Genomic DNA, 16,771 nt, shown 5'->3' on the forward strand with positions numbered 1-16,771 from the left:
AAGATTCAATAGCCCCAAAAAAGGATCAAGATATGGTAAAATATATAAACTGGCATACTGAGGTCGTGGAAAGAAAAGTCAATGTCTGTAAATGAAAAGAGGGTATGCTTGCTGGTACAGTATTTTTGACAATGTTGTTTGGATGCAAGTCATAGGTTCTACATGAAAATATGTGGAAAAGGGTGGATGCATGGGAAATTAATTTTTTTTTTTTTTTTTTTTTTTATTATACTTTGTCGCTGTCTCCCGCGTTTGCGAGGTAGCGCAAGGAAACAGACGAAAGAAATGGCCCAACCCCCCCCCCCATACACATGTATATACATACGTCCACACACGCAAATATACATACCTACACAGCTTTCCATGGTTTACCCCAGACGCTTCACATGCCTTGATTCAATCCACTGACAGCACGTCAACCCTGGTATACCACATCGCTCCAATTCACTCTATTCCTTGCCCTCCTTTCACCCTCCTGCATGTTCAGGCCCCCATCACACAAAATCTTTTTCACTCCATCTTTCCACCTCCAATTTGGTCTCCCTCTTCTCCTCGTTCCCTCCACCTCCGACACATATATCCTCTTGGTCAATCTTTCCTCACTCATTCTCTCCATGTGCCCAAACCACTTCAAAACACCCTCTTCTGCTCTCTCAACCACGCTCTTTTTATTTCCACACATCTCTCTTACCCTTACGTTACTCACTCGATCAAACCACCTCACACCACACATTGTCCTCAAACATCTCATTTCCAGCACATCCATCCTCCTGCGCACAACTCTATCCATAGCCCACGCCTCGCAACCATACAACATTGTTGGAACCACTATTCCTTCAAACATACCCATTTTTGCTTTCCGAGATAATGTTCTCAACTTCCACACATTCTTCAAGGCTCCCAGAATTTTCGCCCCCTCCCCCACCCAATGATCCACTTCCGCTTCCATGGTTCCATCCGCTGCCAGATCCACTCCCAGATATCTAAAACACTTCACTTCCTCCAGTTTTTCTCCATTCAAACTCACCTCCCAATTGACTTGACCCTCAACCCTACTGTACCTAATAACCTTGCTCTTATTCACATTTACTCTTAACTTTCTTCTTCCACACACTTTACCAAACTCAGTCACCAGCTTCTGCAGTTTCTCACATGAATCAGCCACCAGCGCTCTATCATCAGCGAACAACAACTGACTCACTTCCCAAGCTCTCTCATCCCCAACAGACTTCATACTTTCCAAAACTCTTGCATTTACCTCCCTAACAACCCCATCCATAAACAAATTAAACAACCATGGAGACATCACACACCCCTGCCGCAAACCTACATTCACTGAGAACCAATCACTTTCCTCTCTTCCTACACGTACACATGCCTTACATCCTCGATAAAAACTTTTCACTGCTTCTAACAACTTGCCTCCCACACCATATATTCTTAATACATTCCACAGAGCATCTCTATCAACTCTATCATATGCCTTCTCCAGATCCATAAATGCTACATACAAATCCATTTGCTTTTCTAAGTATTTCTCACATACATTCTTCAAAGCAAACACCTGATCCACACATCCTCTACCACTTCTGAAACCACACTGCTCTTCCTCAATCTGATGCTCTGTACATGCCTTCACCCTCTCAATCAATACCCTCCCATATAATTTACCAGGAATACTCAACAAAATTAAATGTTTGAGATAAATACGTGGTGTGAGGAGGGTTGACTGAATAAGAAATGATAGGTTAAGAGAAAGGTACAGAAGTAAAAAGAGTATTGTTAAGAAAGCTGAAGCAGGTGTGCTGAAATGACTGGAAACCAACCCTTTCTTGCACTTCAATTCCTAAAAGAAAGAACAGTAGGAGCCAGGAAAAAGAGTGCTCCTCCTCCTCAGAAGCTTAGACTGGGGTGTCAAAATGTGTGTGGATGTAACCAGGATGAGAAAAGAGGAGAGGTAGGTACAGGGTGTACTTCTCTAATCCAGCACTCTGTGATCCAGCAACTCCCATGGTCCTACAAGTTTTGAAATGCCACTATTAGTTTGAGGATCTGCCACCAAGATGGTGCTGTTAGCAGTGCTAAGGAGCCAAAATTTGTTTACACTGAAGCTGAGTTAATCTACAGTCCTATCAATTTCTTTTATTCAGTTATTTGCTGAAAATGAAAGCCAGAAAAGTTTAAAGTTCTGGAAACCTTTGAAAGGTGCCAGGAGTACTGAATTTGACAGTGCACTTGGGTTTAAGCTTTGACACAAAGAACGTGTAAGCATTTCTGGGGAGATGCTTACTGAGCAGGCCAAAGTTTTTAATAAAGAACTAAAGCTAGACTATGACTTAATATTTGCACAGATGGTTCACAAGTTTAAGTGGAGACATGGAATTTTAGCACAGAGTGTGTACAGAGGAAAGCATGGTGCTGATATGGAAGCTTGTAGTGTAAGGTCATATCAAAACAATTGATGAAAACTCTATCATTAAAAGAATCAATAAAAACTCTAAATTATCTATCAAACAACCAACAGCAATATGTACTGAGCAAGAAAGGGTGTATGAGCTGGCTGCCTGGCTGGGACTGATGCAGCAAATGCTGGCTGTCTTGACGAAAAGAATAAAACAACAGTAACAAGAATTGACAAAATCCAACTACCAACCTATGGTCGCTTGTTACATCAACTACTCGTCAAAAAGCTGTGAAAAAGTTTGTGAATGAATTTGCAGTTAGCAGCAGCGGAAAACTTAGCCCCAGAACAAGTGTATAATGCTAACAAATCAGCCCTGTACTGGCGTCATATGTCAGAAAAAACCCTTGCCTATGATATTGAGGAGTCTCCATTTAGGGAGACTTCTGATATAAACTGATGTAACAATAAAAATCTTGTTTGAAGGATTTAACAGTTGTATTATTTCCTATTCTAAGCCTTGTTTTACCTTTGATGACACAACAATATGCATGTGGAATGAGCTGACAAGACTAGGGTTGGGAATATGTTTATGTAGATAGTTCCTTTAGGGGTCATTTTCCGCTTTCTGGCATTTTCTGAGGTCCAGCAATGGCCAGGTCCCAAGGTTGCCAGATTTAAGAGGTTCAACCTGTAGTATATTCTAAGAAAGAAACTCAAATGTTCTGGCTCTGAGTAAAACAAAGCTCAAGGTAAAAAAGGCAGACAATGATCTGGAAATGTCTTATGAGTAAAGTCAGGGGTTGCTGAGAGGACGAGAAATAAGGAAAAAGAAAAACTCCTGAAGTAGGAGTTGTGGGAAAGTGAGAGAGTGCAAGTAAGTAAATTCTAGATTGATGTGGGTACAAATGAAAATGGATGGAGAGATATGGTTAATTCTCAGTGCCTATGCATCTAGCCATGAGAATAAAGATCATGAGAGACAAGTGTTCTTGGAGCAACTGAGAGACTGTTAGCAGTTTTGATGTAAGAGACTAGGTACCAGTGATCAGTGATTTAAATGCAAAGGTAAGTAATGTTGCAGGTGAGGGTATAATTAAGGCACATGGGGTATTCAGTATCATGAATGGAAATGGTGAGGAGATCGTGAAGTTGTGTGCTGAAAAAGGTTTGGTGATTGGGAATACCTGTTTAAAAAGATGGATATACACAAGCATACATATGTGAGTAGGAAAGACGGTCAATGGGCAATATTACAATATATATATCAACTGACAGGAGTGTAAAAGAGATCTTTGGGTGCAAATGCACAGAGAGGGGTAGCTGGTGGGATATCTGATCACTCACTATCTTCTGAAGGCAAGGGTGAAGATTCGTAGTTTTCAAAAAAGAGGAAACAATGTTGGGGAAAAGAGATTGGTGAGAGTACATGAGCTGGAAAGGAGACTTGTGTGAAGAAATACCAGGAGAAATTGAGAGTAGAAAGTAGAAAGGCAAAATGTGTGAGAATATGAAGTAAGGGGAGTAGGGGAGGGATGGGAGGTATTTAGGGAAGCAGTGATGGCATTTGCAACAGATGTACATGGCAGGCAAAAGCTGGGAGATGGGCTGATTAGAAAGGGTAGTGAGTGGTGGGATGAAGAAGAAAAGTTGCTGATGAAAGAGAAAAGAGACAAGTTTGGATGGAGTACAAATAATTGGGAGACGTAAAAGGGAAAGTGGCAGAATGTCAAGAGAAAGGTGCAGGAGTTGAAAAAGAGGGAAAATGAGAGTTGGGGTATGTGAATATCAGTAAACTTTACAAAGAATATGATGTTTTGGAAGGAAAGTAATCTGGGAGAGATAAAACAATAAATGGGAACATCAATGAAGGAGGCAAAAAGGAAAATGATTACAGGTGGTGATAAAATAAGGAGATGGAGTGAGTATTTTGAAGGACTCTGAAATGTTTGATGAGTGGCAAACATAGGATGTTTGGGATGGAGTGGTAGGCGAAGTGAGAGAGTAATGGCAGGTGGTTTGGTGAAGAGAGGTGTGGTGAACACCTTGCATAAGATGAAATGAGGCAAGGTGGATGGTGTAGATGGTACTGCTGTTGAATTTATTGAGAAAGCGGGTGACTGTGTGGTCAATTGGTTGGTAGAGATTTTCAATGAATAAATGGATCATGGTAAGGTGCCTGAGAATTAACAAAATGCATGTATAGTGCCATTGAAAGGCAACAGAGCTAAAGGTAAAAGTTCAAATCATAGAGGTATGAGTTTGTTGAGTATAACTGGTTCAGCTGTATGGGAGGGTGAAGGCATATAAAGAGGGTCAGATTGGGAAAGAGCAGTGTGGTTTTAGGTTGGGTAGAGGATGAGTGGATCACATGTTTACTTTAATATAATGTGTGAAATAAACAATTAGAAAAACCACATGGATCTGTTTGTGGTGTTTATGAATCAAGGAAAGAATATGATATGGTTGACAGAGAGGTTTTGTGGAAGGTCTCAAGAGAATACAGTGTGGCAAACAAAATTTCTAGAAGTAGTAACAAGTTCTTATCAAGGGTGTACGGCTTGTGCACAAGTGGGAAGAGAAGAAAAAGAATAGTTCCCAGTGAAGGTTGGTCTGCAGCAGGGTGTGTGATGTCCCCATGAATGTTCAATTTGTTTATGTATGGGGAGTAAAGGGAGGTAAATGTAAGACTCTTGGAGAGAGAGTTGAGTATGCAGTCTTTAAGGGATGAGAAAGCCTGATAAGTGAGCAAGCTGTTGTTTGCTGATGATACAGCAATCATGGCAGATTCAAGTTGGAGATAAAGTTTGGAAGAAAGTGTGAACAGAGAAAGTTGAGAGTGAATGTGAATAAAAGCAAGGTTATTAGGTGTAACAGGGTTAAGGGCAGGTTAGGTTAGTTGGGAAGCGAGTTTGAATGAAGAAAAATTGAAGGAAGGGAAATGTCCATTATACCTTGGAGAGGACAGGGCAGCGAATGGAATCATGGAAGCAGGAACGAGTCATAGAGTGGGGGAGGGGGCAAAGGTTCTGGAAACAGTGAAGAATGTGTGGAAAGAGAGAACATTATCTGGGAGGGCAAAAATTATTATATTTGAAGGAATAATAGTCCCGGCATCATCATATGGATGTGAGACATGGGCTAAAGATAATTTTGTGTAGAAGATGGTGGATGTGTTGAAACTGAAATGTCTGAGGACATGTGATGAGAGGTGATTTGATCAAGTAAGTAATGAAAGGGTAAGAAAGTTGTGTGGTAATAAAGAGAGTGTGGTTGAGAGAGCAGAATTAAGTGTGCTGAAATGGTTTGTACATATGGAGAGAATTAGTAAGGAAATATGAGTCAGAAGTGTGGGGAACAAGAAGAATGGGGAGACTAAATTGGATATGGAAGGATGAAGTGAAAAAGATTTTGAAAGATCAGGACCTGAACATGTAGAAGGGTGAAAGGAATCCATGGGTTAGAGTGAACTGGAACAAGGTGAACATACAGGGATCAATGTGATGTCAATGGACTGAACCAGAGCATGTGAAGCATCCCAGGTGAAAAATGGAAAGGTTTGTGAAGCCTGGTTGTGGATAGGGAGCTGTTGCTTAGTGAATTGCACATCACAGCTGGAGAAAAGATGCAAATGGATGAGGCATTTCATCTGTTCTTGTCAATACCTTGATAATGCGGAAAATGACGATTAAGTATGAAAAAATAAATGTATATATTTTTTTTCATCATTATTATACTTTGATGCTGTCTCCCGCATTAGCGAGATACTGCAAGGAAACAGATGAAAGAATGGCCCAACCCACCCACATACACGTGTACATACATAAACGCTGTACATGCACATATGGATAGATATACATCTCAACGAATACATACATATACACACAGAGACATATACATATGTACATATTCATACATGCTGCCTTCATCCATTCCCGCCACCACCCCACCACACATGAAATGACACCCCCTCCCCCCACAAGATAGCATTAAGAAAAGACAAAGGCCACATGCATTCACACTCAGTCTCTAGCTGTCATGTGTAATGCACCAAAACCACAGCTCCCTTTCCACATCCAGGCCCCACAAAACTTTCCATGGTTTACCCCAGACGCTTCACATGCCCTGGTTCAATCCACTGACAGCAAGTCGACCCCGGTATACCACATTGTTCCAATTCACTCTATTTCTTGCACGCTTTCACCCTCCTGTATGTTCAGGCCCCAATCGCTCAAAATCTTTTTCACTCCATTCTTCCACTTCCAATTTGGTCTCTCACTTCTCCTCATTCCCTCCATCTCTGACATATATATCCTCTTTGTCAATCGTTCCTCACTCATTCTCTCCATGAGACCAAACCATTTCAATACACCCTCTTCTGCTCTCTCAACTACATTCTTTTTATTACCACACATCTCTCTTGACCTTTCATTACTTAATCCTTCAAACCACCTCACACCACATATTGTCCTCATACATCTCATTTCCAACACATCCACCCTCCTCCGCACAACCCTATCACTCGCCCATTCCTCACAACCATATAACATTGTTGGAACCACTATTCCTTTAACCATACCCATTTTTGCTCTATGAGATAATGTTCTCCCCTTTCACACATTCTTCAACCCTCCCAAAACCTCTGCCCCCTCCCCCACCCTGTGACTCAATTCTGCTTCCATGGTTCCATCCGCTGCCAAATCCACTCCCAGATATCTAAAACACTTAACTTTCTCCATTTTTTCTCCATTCAAACTTACCTCCCAATTGACTTGTCCCACAATCCTACTGAACCTAATAACCTCGCTCTTATTCACATTTACTTTCAGCTTTCTTCTTTCACACACTTTACCAAACTCAGTCACCAGCTTCTGCAGTTTCTCATCCGAATCAGCCACCAGCGCTGCATCATCAGCGAACAACAACTGACTCACTTCCCAAGCCCTCTCATCCACAACAGACTGTATACTTGCCCCTATTTCCAAAACTCTTGCATTCACCTCCCTAACAACCTCATCCATAAACAAATTAAACAGCCATGGGGACATCACACACCCCTGCCACAAACTGACACTCACTATGAACCACTCACTTTCCTCTCTTCCTGCTCGTGCACATACCTTACATCCTCAATAAAAACTTTTCACTGCGTTTAGTAAACTTACCCTCCCATATCATATACTCTTAAAACCTTCCACAAAGCATCTCCATCAACCCTATCATAAGCCTTACCCAGATCCATAAAAACTACATACAAATCCATCTGTTTTTCTAAGTATTTCTCACACACTCCTCAAAGCAAACACCTGATCCATCCAACCTCAACCACTCCTGAGGCCAAACTGTTCATTCCCTTAAATCATTCCAACTTCAAGCTACACATTCTGCAATTTGGTTACCTCAAATTCTTTCTCCAATGTGAAGAGTCATCCAAACTATCATGGTGAGTGTGGTTGCTGTATGACTCCTTGAGCTGACATACGGTCAGTTCAGTGTTCCCAAACTGAGCATATTCCATGAGTGCACGGTGGATAAATACATATTGTTTCTGCAAGACAAAATCTTATGTTAATGTACATTCATTACATAAAAATAGTTACCAAAAAGAGTGACTGAAAGAGAAGTTTAATTCATAAATGTTAAAGAAACAAAATATATGATGATTATACCTGGATTAAATAAACCACCTTGCTGACAAAAAACATTCTTAAAAAAATCTAAATTAATGACTGAGTACAAAATGCACCGGAAAACTGAAGATGGGCAATACTGTGACCTATGAGTTGGAGTGAATTTTTTTCACCTGGGAATGGAAAATATTAAGTGACATGACAGACCAAAAACTCTAAAAATTTCAGCTATTTCACTTAATAAATAAGCCAATGGGTGTATTACTTAAACTGAAATACAGTAATAACAAAGTATGCAAAATGCAACATGAATACAATGAATGTATAAAACAAATTAAACAGCCATGGGGACATCACACACCCCTGCCACAAACCGACATTCACTGGGAACCAATCACTTTCCTCTCTTCCTACTTGCATAAATGCTTTCCTCTCTTTATACAAACTCCTCACTGCTTCTGGTAGCTTTCTTACCAAACCATATGTTTGTAACACCTCACACACATATTGTCCTCATACATCTCATTTCCAACACATCCACCCTCCTCCCACAACCCTATCACTCGCCCATTCCTCACAACCATATAACATTGTTGGAACCACTATTCCTTTAACCATACCCATTTTTGCTCTATGAGATAATGTTCTCCCCTTTCCACACATTCTTCAACCCTCCCAAAACCTCTGCCCCCTCCCCCACCCTGTGACTCAATTTGCTTCATGGTTCCATCCGCTGCCAAATCCACTCCCAGATATCTAAAACACTTAACTTTCTCCATTTTTTCTCCATTCAAACTTACCTCCCAATTGACTTGTCCCACAATCCTACTGAACCTAATAACCTCGCTCTTATTCACATTTACTTTCAGCTTTCTTCTTTCACACACTTCACCATACTCAGTCACCAACTTCTGCAGATTCTCAACCACCAGCACCAGCACTGTATCATCAGCAAATGACAAATGACTCACTTCCCAAGCCCTCTCATCCACAACAGACTGTATACTTGCCCCTATTTCCAAAACTCTTGCATTCACCTCCCTAACAACCTCATCCATAAACAAATTAAACAGCCATGGGGACATCACACACCCCTGCCACAAACTGACACTCACTATGAACCACTCACTTTTCCTCTCTTCCTACTTGCATAAATGCTTTCCTCTCTTTATACAAACTCCTCACTGCTTCTGGTAGCTTTCTTACCAAACCATATGTTTGTAACACCTCACACACATATTGTCCTCATACATCTCATTTCCAACACATCCACCCTCCTCCCACAACCCTATCACTCGCCCATTCCTCACAACCATATAACATTGTTGGAACCACTATTCCTTTAACCATACCCATTTTTGCTCTATGAGATAATGTTCTCCCCTTTTCACATTCTTCAACCCTCCCAAAACCTCTGCCCCCTCCCCCACCCTGTGACTCAATTCTGCTTCCATGGTTCCATCCGCTGCCAAATCCACTCCCAGATATCTAAAACACTTAACTTTCTCCATTTTTTCTCCATTCAAACTTACCTCCCAATTGACTTGTCCCACAATCCTACTGAACCTAATAACCTCGCTCTTATTCACATTTACTTTCAGCTTTCTTCTTTCACACACTTCACCATACTCAGTCACCAACTTCTGCAGATTCTCAACCACCAGCACCAGCACTGTATCATCAGCAAATGACAAATGACTCACTTCCCAAGCCCTCTCATCCACAACAGACTGTTATACTTGCCCCTATTTCCAAAACTCTTGCATTCACCTCCCTAACAACCTCATCCATAAACAAATTAAACAGCCATGGGGACATCACACACCCCTGCCACAAACCGACATTCACTGGGAACCAATCACTTTCCTCTCTTCCTGCTCGTGCACATACCTTACATCCTCAATAAAAACTTTTCACTGCTTTTAGTAACTTACCTCCGTATCATATACTCTTAAAACCTTCCACAAAGCATCTCCATCAACCCTATCATAAGCCTTACCCAGATCCATAAAAACTACATACAAATCCATCTGTTTTTCTAAGTATTTCTCACACACTCCTCAAAGCAAACACCTGATCCATCCAACCTCAACCACTCCTGAGGCCAAACTGTTCATTCCCTTAAATCATTCCAACTTCAAGCTACACATTCTGCAATTTGGTTACCTCAAATTCTTTCTCCAATGTGAAGAGTCATCCAAACTATCATGGTGAGTGTGGTTGCTGTATGACTCCTTGAGCTGACATACGGTCAGTTCAGTGTTCCCAAACTGAGCATATTCCATGAGTGCACGGTGGATAAATACATATTGTTTCTGCAAGACAAAATCTTATGTTAATGTACATTCATTACATAAAAATAGTTACCAAAAAGAGTGACTGAAAGAGAAGTTTAATTCATAAATGTTAAAGAAACAAAATATATGATGATTATACCTGGATTAAATAAACCACCTTGCTGACAAAAAACATTCTTAAAAAAATCTAAATTAATGACTGAGTACAAAATGCACCGGAAAACTGAAGATGGGCAATACTGTGACCTATGAGTTGGAGTGAATTTTTTTCACCTGGGAATGGAAAATATTAAGTGACATGACAGACCAAAAACTCTAAAAATTTCAGCTATTTCACTTAATAAATAAGCCAATGGGTGTATTACTTAAACTGAAATACAGTAATAACAAAGTATGCAAAATGCAACATGAATACAATGAATGTATAAAACAAATTAAACAGCCATGGGGACATCACACACCCCTGCCACAAACCGACATTCACTGGGAACCAATCACTTTCCTCTCTTCCTACTTGCATAAATGCTTTCCTCTCTTTATACAAACTCCTCACTGCTTCTGGTAGCTTTCTTACCAAACCATATGTTTGTAACACCTCACACACATATTGTCCTCATACATCTCATTTCCAACACATCCACCCTCCTCCCACAACCCTATCACTCGCCCATTCCTCACAACCATATAACATTGTTGGAACCACTATTCCTTTAACCATACCCATTTTTGCTCTATGAGATAATGTTCTCCCCTTTCACACATTCTCTTCAACCCTCCCAAAACCTCTGCCCCCTCCCCCACCCTGTGACTCAATTCTGCTTCCATGGTTCCATCCGCTGCCAAATCCACTCCCAGATAGCTAAAACACTTCACTTCCTCCAGTTTTCTTCATTCAAACTTACCTCTCAATTGACTTGTCCATCCACCCTACTAAACCTAATAACCTTGCTCTTATTCATATTCACTATCAACTTTCTTCTTTCACACACTTCACCATACTCAGTCACCAACTTCTGCAGATTCTCAACCACCAGCCACCAGCACTGTATCATCAGCAAATGACAAATGACTCACTTCCCAAGCCCTCTCATTCACAACAGACTGCATACTCGCCCCTCTCTCCAAAACTCTTGCATTCACCTCCTCAATCACCCCATCTATAAAAAAAATTCAACAACCATGGAGACATCACACACCCCTGCCACAAACCGACATTCACTGGGAACCAATCACTTTCCTCTCTTCCTACTCGTACACATGCCATACATCCTCAATAAAAACTTTTCACTGCTTTTAGTAACTTACCTCCCATATCATATACTCTTAAAACCTTCCACAAAGCATCTCCATCAACCCTATCATAAGCCTTACCCAGATCCATAAAAACTACATACAAATCCATCTGTTTTTCTAAGTATTTCTCACACACTCCTCAAAGCAAACACCTGATCCACACATCCTCTACCACTTCTGAAACCACACTGCTCTTCCCCAATCTGATGCTATGTACATGTCTTCACCCTCTCAATCAATACCCTCCCATATAATTTCCCAGGAATGCTCAACAAACTTATACCTCTGTAATGTGAACACTCACCTTTATCCCTTTTGCCTCTGTATGATGACACTATGCATGCATTCCACCAATCCTCAGGAACTCCACCATGAGCCATACATACACTGAATATCCTTACCAACCAGTGAACAAGACAGTCACCCCCTTTTTCAATAAATTCCACTGCAATACCATCCAAACCCGCCTTTCATCTTCCGCAAAGCTTTCACTACCTCTTCTGTGTTTCCTAAATCATTCTCCCTGACCCTCTCACTTTGCACACCACCCTGACCAAAACACCCTGTATCTGCCACTCTTATCATCAAACACATTCAATAAACCTTCAAAATATTCACTCCATCTCCTTCTTACTTCATCACTTCTTGTTACTACCTCCCCATCTGCCCCCTTCACCAATGTTCCCATTTGTCTCTTGTCTTACGCACTTTATTTACCTTTTTCCAAAGCATCTTTTTATCCTCCCTAAAATTAATGATACTCTCTCACCCTAACTCTCATTTGCTCTCTTTTTCACCTCTTGCACCTTTTTCTTGACCTCCTGCCGCTTTCTTTTATACATCTCCCAGTCATTTGCACTACTTCCCAGCACAAATCGTCCAAACGCCTCTCTCTCTCTTTCACTAACAATCTTACTTCCTCATCCTACCATTCACTACCCTTCCTAATCTGCCCACCTCCCACTTTTCTCATGGCACATGCATCTTTTGCACAAGCCATCATTGCTTCCCTATATACATCCCATTCCTTCCCCACTCCCCTTACCTCATTCTTTCATTTTTTTCATACATTTTCATCATTTCCCGCATCAGCAAGGTAGCGTTAAGAACAGAGGACTAAGCCTAAGGGGGAATCCTCATTTGGCCCCCTTCTGTGTTCCTTCTTTTGGGAAAGTAAAAGCTGGAGGGGAGGATTTCCAGCCCCCTGCTCCCTTCCCTTTTAGTCACCTTTTATGACACGCAGGGAACACATGGGAAGTATTCTTTCTAATCCACAGGGAAATGAAATAGGACAAGTTCCCAAGTGCACTTTCGTGTAATGATCATATCATTAGGGGAGATACAAGAAAGAAATGTAACAGTCACTTGATATACAAGGAGGAGACAGGGTTAGGATGCCACTTGTAGCTTGATTCAGTTACTAAGGTTCTATCCACTTCCATGTCCACTTTTAGGTATTGAAAATACTTACATCCTGGGAGTTCTCTCCATTCAAACTTACACTGTAACTGACCTGTCTCTCTCTTCTACTAAATGTAATTACAGTATTTTCATTCTTAACAACTCTCACCTATCTCTTTACACACACTCCCAAACTCAGACACCAGCTCTGCATTTTTTCACAAAATTCTCCCCCAAGAGCTGTGTCATCAGCAAACAGCAACTGACTCACCTCCCAGGTCCGCCAACCCCAGACTACAGACCTGCCCCACTCTTCAAGACCCTCCACTGAATCCTCCTCCTCTCTTCCTACTTGCATAAATGCTTTCCTCTCTTTATACAAACTCCTCACTGCTTCTGGTAGCTTTCTTACCAAACCATATGTTTGTAACACCTCACACAAAGCATCTCAAACGTATAAGATGCTCTCCCCAGGTCCATAAATGTCACATACAAATATTTTTCTTTCTCTAAGCATTTCTTAGACAAGTTCAAAACAAACACCTGATCCATCCAACCTCAACCACTCCTGAGGCCATACTGTTCATTCCCTTAAATCATTCCAAAACAAACACCTGATCCATCCAACCTCAACCACTCCTGAGGCCATACTGTTCATTCCCTTAAATCATTCCAACTTCAAGCTACACATTCTGCAATTTGGTTACCTCAAATTCTTTCTCCAATGGTGAAGAGTCATCCAAACTATCATGGTGAGTGTGGTTGCTGTATGACTCCTTGAGCTGACATACGGTCAGTTCAGTGTTCCCAAACTGAGCATATTCCATGAGTGCACGGTGGATAAATACATATTGTTTCTGCAAGACAAAATCTTATGTTAATGTACATTCATTACATAAAAATAGTTACCAAAAAGAGTGACTGAAAGAGAAGTTTAATTCATAAATGTTAAAGAAACAAAATATATGATGATTATACCTGGATTAAATAAACCACCTTGCTGACAAAAAACATTCTTAAAAAAATCTAAATTAATGACTGAGTACAAAATGCACCGGAAAACTGAAGATGGGCAAATACTGTGAACTATGAGTTGGAGTGAATTTTTTTCACCTGGGAATGGAAAATATTAAGTGACATGACAGACCAAAAACTCTAAAAAATTTCAGCTATTTCACTTAATAAATAAGCCAATGGGTGTATTACTTAAACTGAAATACAGTTAATAACAAAGTATGCAAAATGCAACATGAATACAATGAATGTATAAAACACATTAAAAAATTAGAACACTACTTCATCATACACGAAGACTTGTATTATCACCAAAAGCATTCGCACTTACCACCAAAATAACCCTTATTCAACTCCCTCTTACCTAAAACAAAAGTATATATATGACAATAAATGCATACATTATATGATGTACATTTTGAAGGATGAAAAACACTTTCCTTCTTGAGCATCAGAGAGAACTATCTTTCTGTCTATATCTCTGATACCCATTCCTTCTGGGAGCTCCCATCAAGTGGGTGACCAAAGCAAAAGTGTCTCCTTTTATTCCTGTTCTTCCCTTGCTCACACCATTAAACTCATTCTTTCCCAATTTCTCTCCCTACAGTACTCTTTCACTCTATCTCCCCATGTCATAAATGCTCTTCTGCTGCACCAACTTAATGATACCATCATACACTCTCCTAGTAAACTCTTTGTCTTTCATTCTCTCCACATATCCAAACCACCTAAAAGTATAATGTTTCATCCACTTTAGCACACCAAAATTCATTCTCTTTGCATACCCTGCCATACCAAATCTCTCATACACCCCTTCATCACCTTCATTTCATCTAGTCATGCTGCATGCTCCGCTCAAATAACTCGATTCCACAGCTTGGATTCTTGACCTCTGTGACTCATCACATGTCTATATTTCAGCTGCATAGGTTAGGGTCGGGAGGACTAAGCTGTTCCTTAATTCTTCCTTCCCATCCATACTTACCTATCATTATTCTATTTAGGAATTCAATGATTCTTCAACCCTGTGCTACTCTCTCCCTCAATAACACCAAATTCAAGAAATTTTCTTTCTTTCAAACTATTCGCCATTTCCCGCATTAGCAAGGTAGCGTTAAGAACAGAGGACTGGGCCTCTGAGGGAATATCCTCACCTGGCCCCCTACTCTGTTCCTTCTTTTGGAGAGAAAAAAAAAAAAAGAAAAAAAAAAAATATATCTCCCAAATACTCAAATTCTCTCAGCTCTTCCAGTCTTTCTCCCCCTTATCTATAGCATCTTAGAAAAATTTCTTTACTCACTCTATCAGGCTTTGCAAAATCTATACTTTCACTCTTTCACTATGTCTCCTTTCAAACACCATTACTTTACTTTTATTCACATTTACCTTCATTCATCTAAGCCTACACACATCTCAGAAATACACTTCCAACTTTCAGCAACTCCACTCTCAGCAATCAAAACAGTATCATCTGTAAACAGGCTCATCAATAGCCACCATACTTCACCACACTCTATCTCTACATCTCTATAAAGTGAAAGAAGCAAGTTTACTGATGTGTGTAATAGATAAAAGGGAGAATGACTAGAAAAGGTGACAGAATTTAAGTACTTAGGGGCTATTTTGGGCAAATTTGGTTATATGGAACGAAAGATATAATGAAATTTTGTCCCTTAGATCCTGATACTAAACATTTTCCACAGCAGTAAGGTACTGCATTAACTTCAGCTCTGAAGATAGAGCAAAGAGTAAGTAGATGGTAAATTTCTTTTTACTACACTATCATCAATCACAGTAGCAGAACCTATGCCATCTGAGGACTTGGATCCATCAGTATATATGGAGTGTTGCTCATGGTGGTGGGCCGAGTGTTCCAGAAATTCAGCTTTGATGATCTGAGAATTTCTTGAGTTTCTTCCTCCTTTGCATGGATATATTCCAACTGGTGGTCTACACTAAGGGGGATACTTTGATGGTCTTAATACTGCAATTGGGGATGTGCTGATGCCTATCTAATCGTGCTTCCAGAGGTTTTGGTGGCAAGAGGTTTGTTGGGCGAGTAGTCTGTTGGATTTTTCATGCATTTATAATTTGGGTTACTCTTTGAGGTTAGGGTCTTTACTAATATACTGCAAACCCAGCCCTTCCTGCGGATGGAAAGGAGCAGCACACCTGAATCTACATAAATGCTGTCAACAGGGGAGGTACTATATGCCTCAAGTTATGAAGACCCATGTTATGTACAACATCTAACTTCTGAAGATTTGTTTTTGATGCGGAGTCATACACTTGGCATGCATAGTCTAGTTTGCTGAGGCACAATGATGTATATAATCTCAGCAAGGTTGCACGATCAGTGCCCCAATCAAGATGAGACACCACTTTCAAAATATTAAGAGATTGCTTAATGCTATAGCTTAAATAATTAATATGAGAACTACATGTCAGTTTCTTGTCCAAAATTATACCAAAAAACTTCACTTCATTCTCATATGGAAGAATGCTCTCTTTCAGAAGCAAGGTTGGGGTCTCCTTGTTTTCTACTTCTGGTGAATCTAATGGCCTTCGTTTTTTGAGCTCAGTAACTGTATTTATTGTTGCTTGGACCTTCCTCCCAGCCTTTACTGCAGTGGATGCAGTAAATTGCATGGTCATCCAATAGGAGTAAGCTTTGGACCTCAGGGGAAATATGGTCTAAAAGATTATTTATATCTACTGCAAACAGAGTAACACTT

The 16,771-nt window shown here is 40.4% G+C and overlaps 1 protein-coding gene across 2 annotated transcripts in view; it reads right to left on the reverse strand.

The window, feature by feature from the left end:
* Ptp69D (Protein tyrosine phosphatase 69D) overlaps positions 1 to 16,771 on the reverse strand; it is a 669,136-nt gene that overhangs the window by 250,240 nt on the left and 402,125 nt on the right. For both annotated transcript variants that reach the window (XM_071664992.1, XM_071664991.1), the window contains exon 20: positions 13,730 to 13,879. In XM_071664992.1, coding sequence (XP_071521093.1) covers positions 13,730 to 13,879 — 150 coding nt within the window. The remainder of the gene's footprint in view (positions 1 to 13,729; positions 13,880 to 16,771) is intronic.

This window comes from Panulirus ornatus, chromosome 9 (genome assembly GCF_036320965.1).
Source record: "Panulirus ornatus isolate Po-2019 chromosome 9, ASM3632096v1, whole genome shotgun sequence".
In the NCBI taxonomy this organism is placed as follows: domain Eukaryota; kingdom Metazoa; phylum Arthropoda; class Malacostraca; order Decapoda; family Palinuridae; genus Panulirus; species Panulirus ornatus.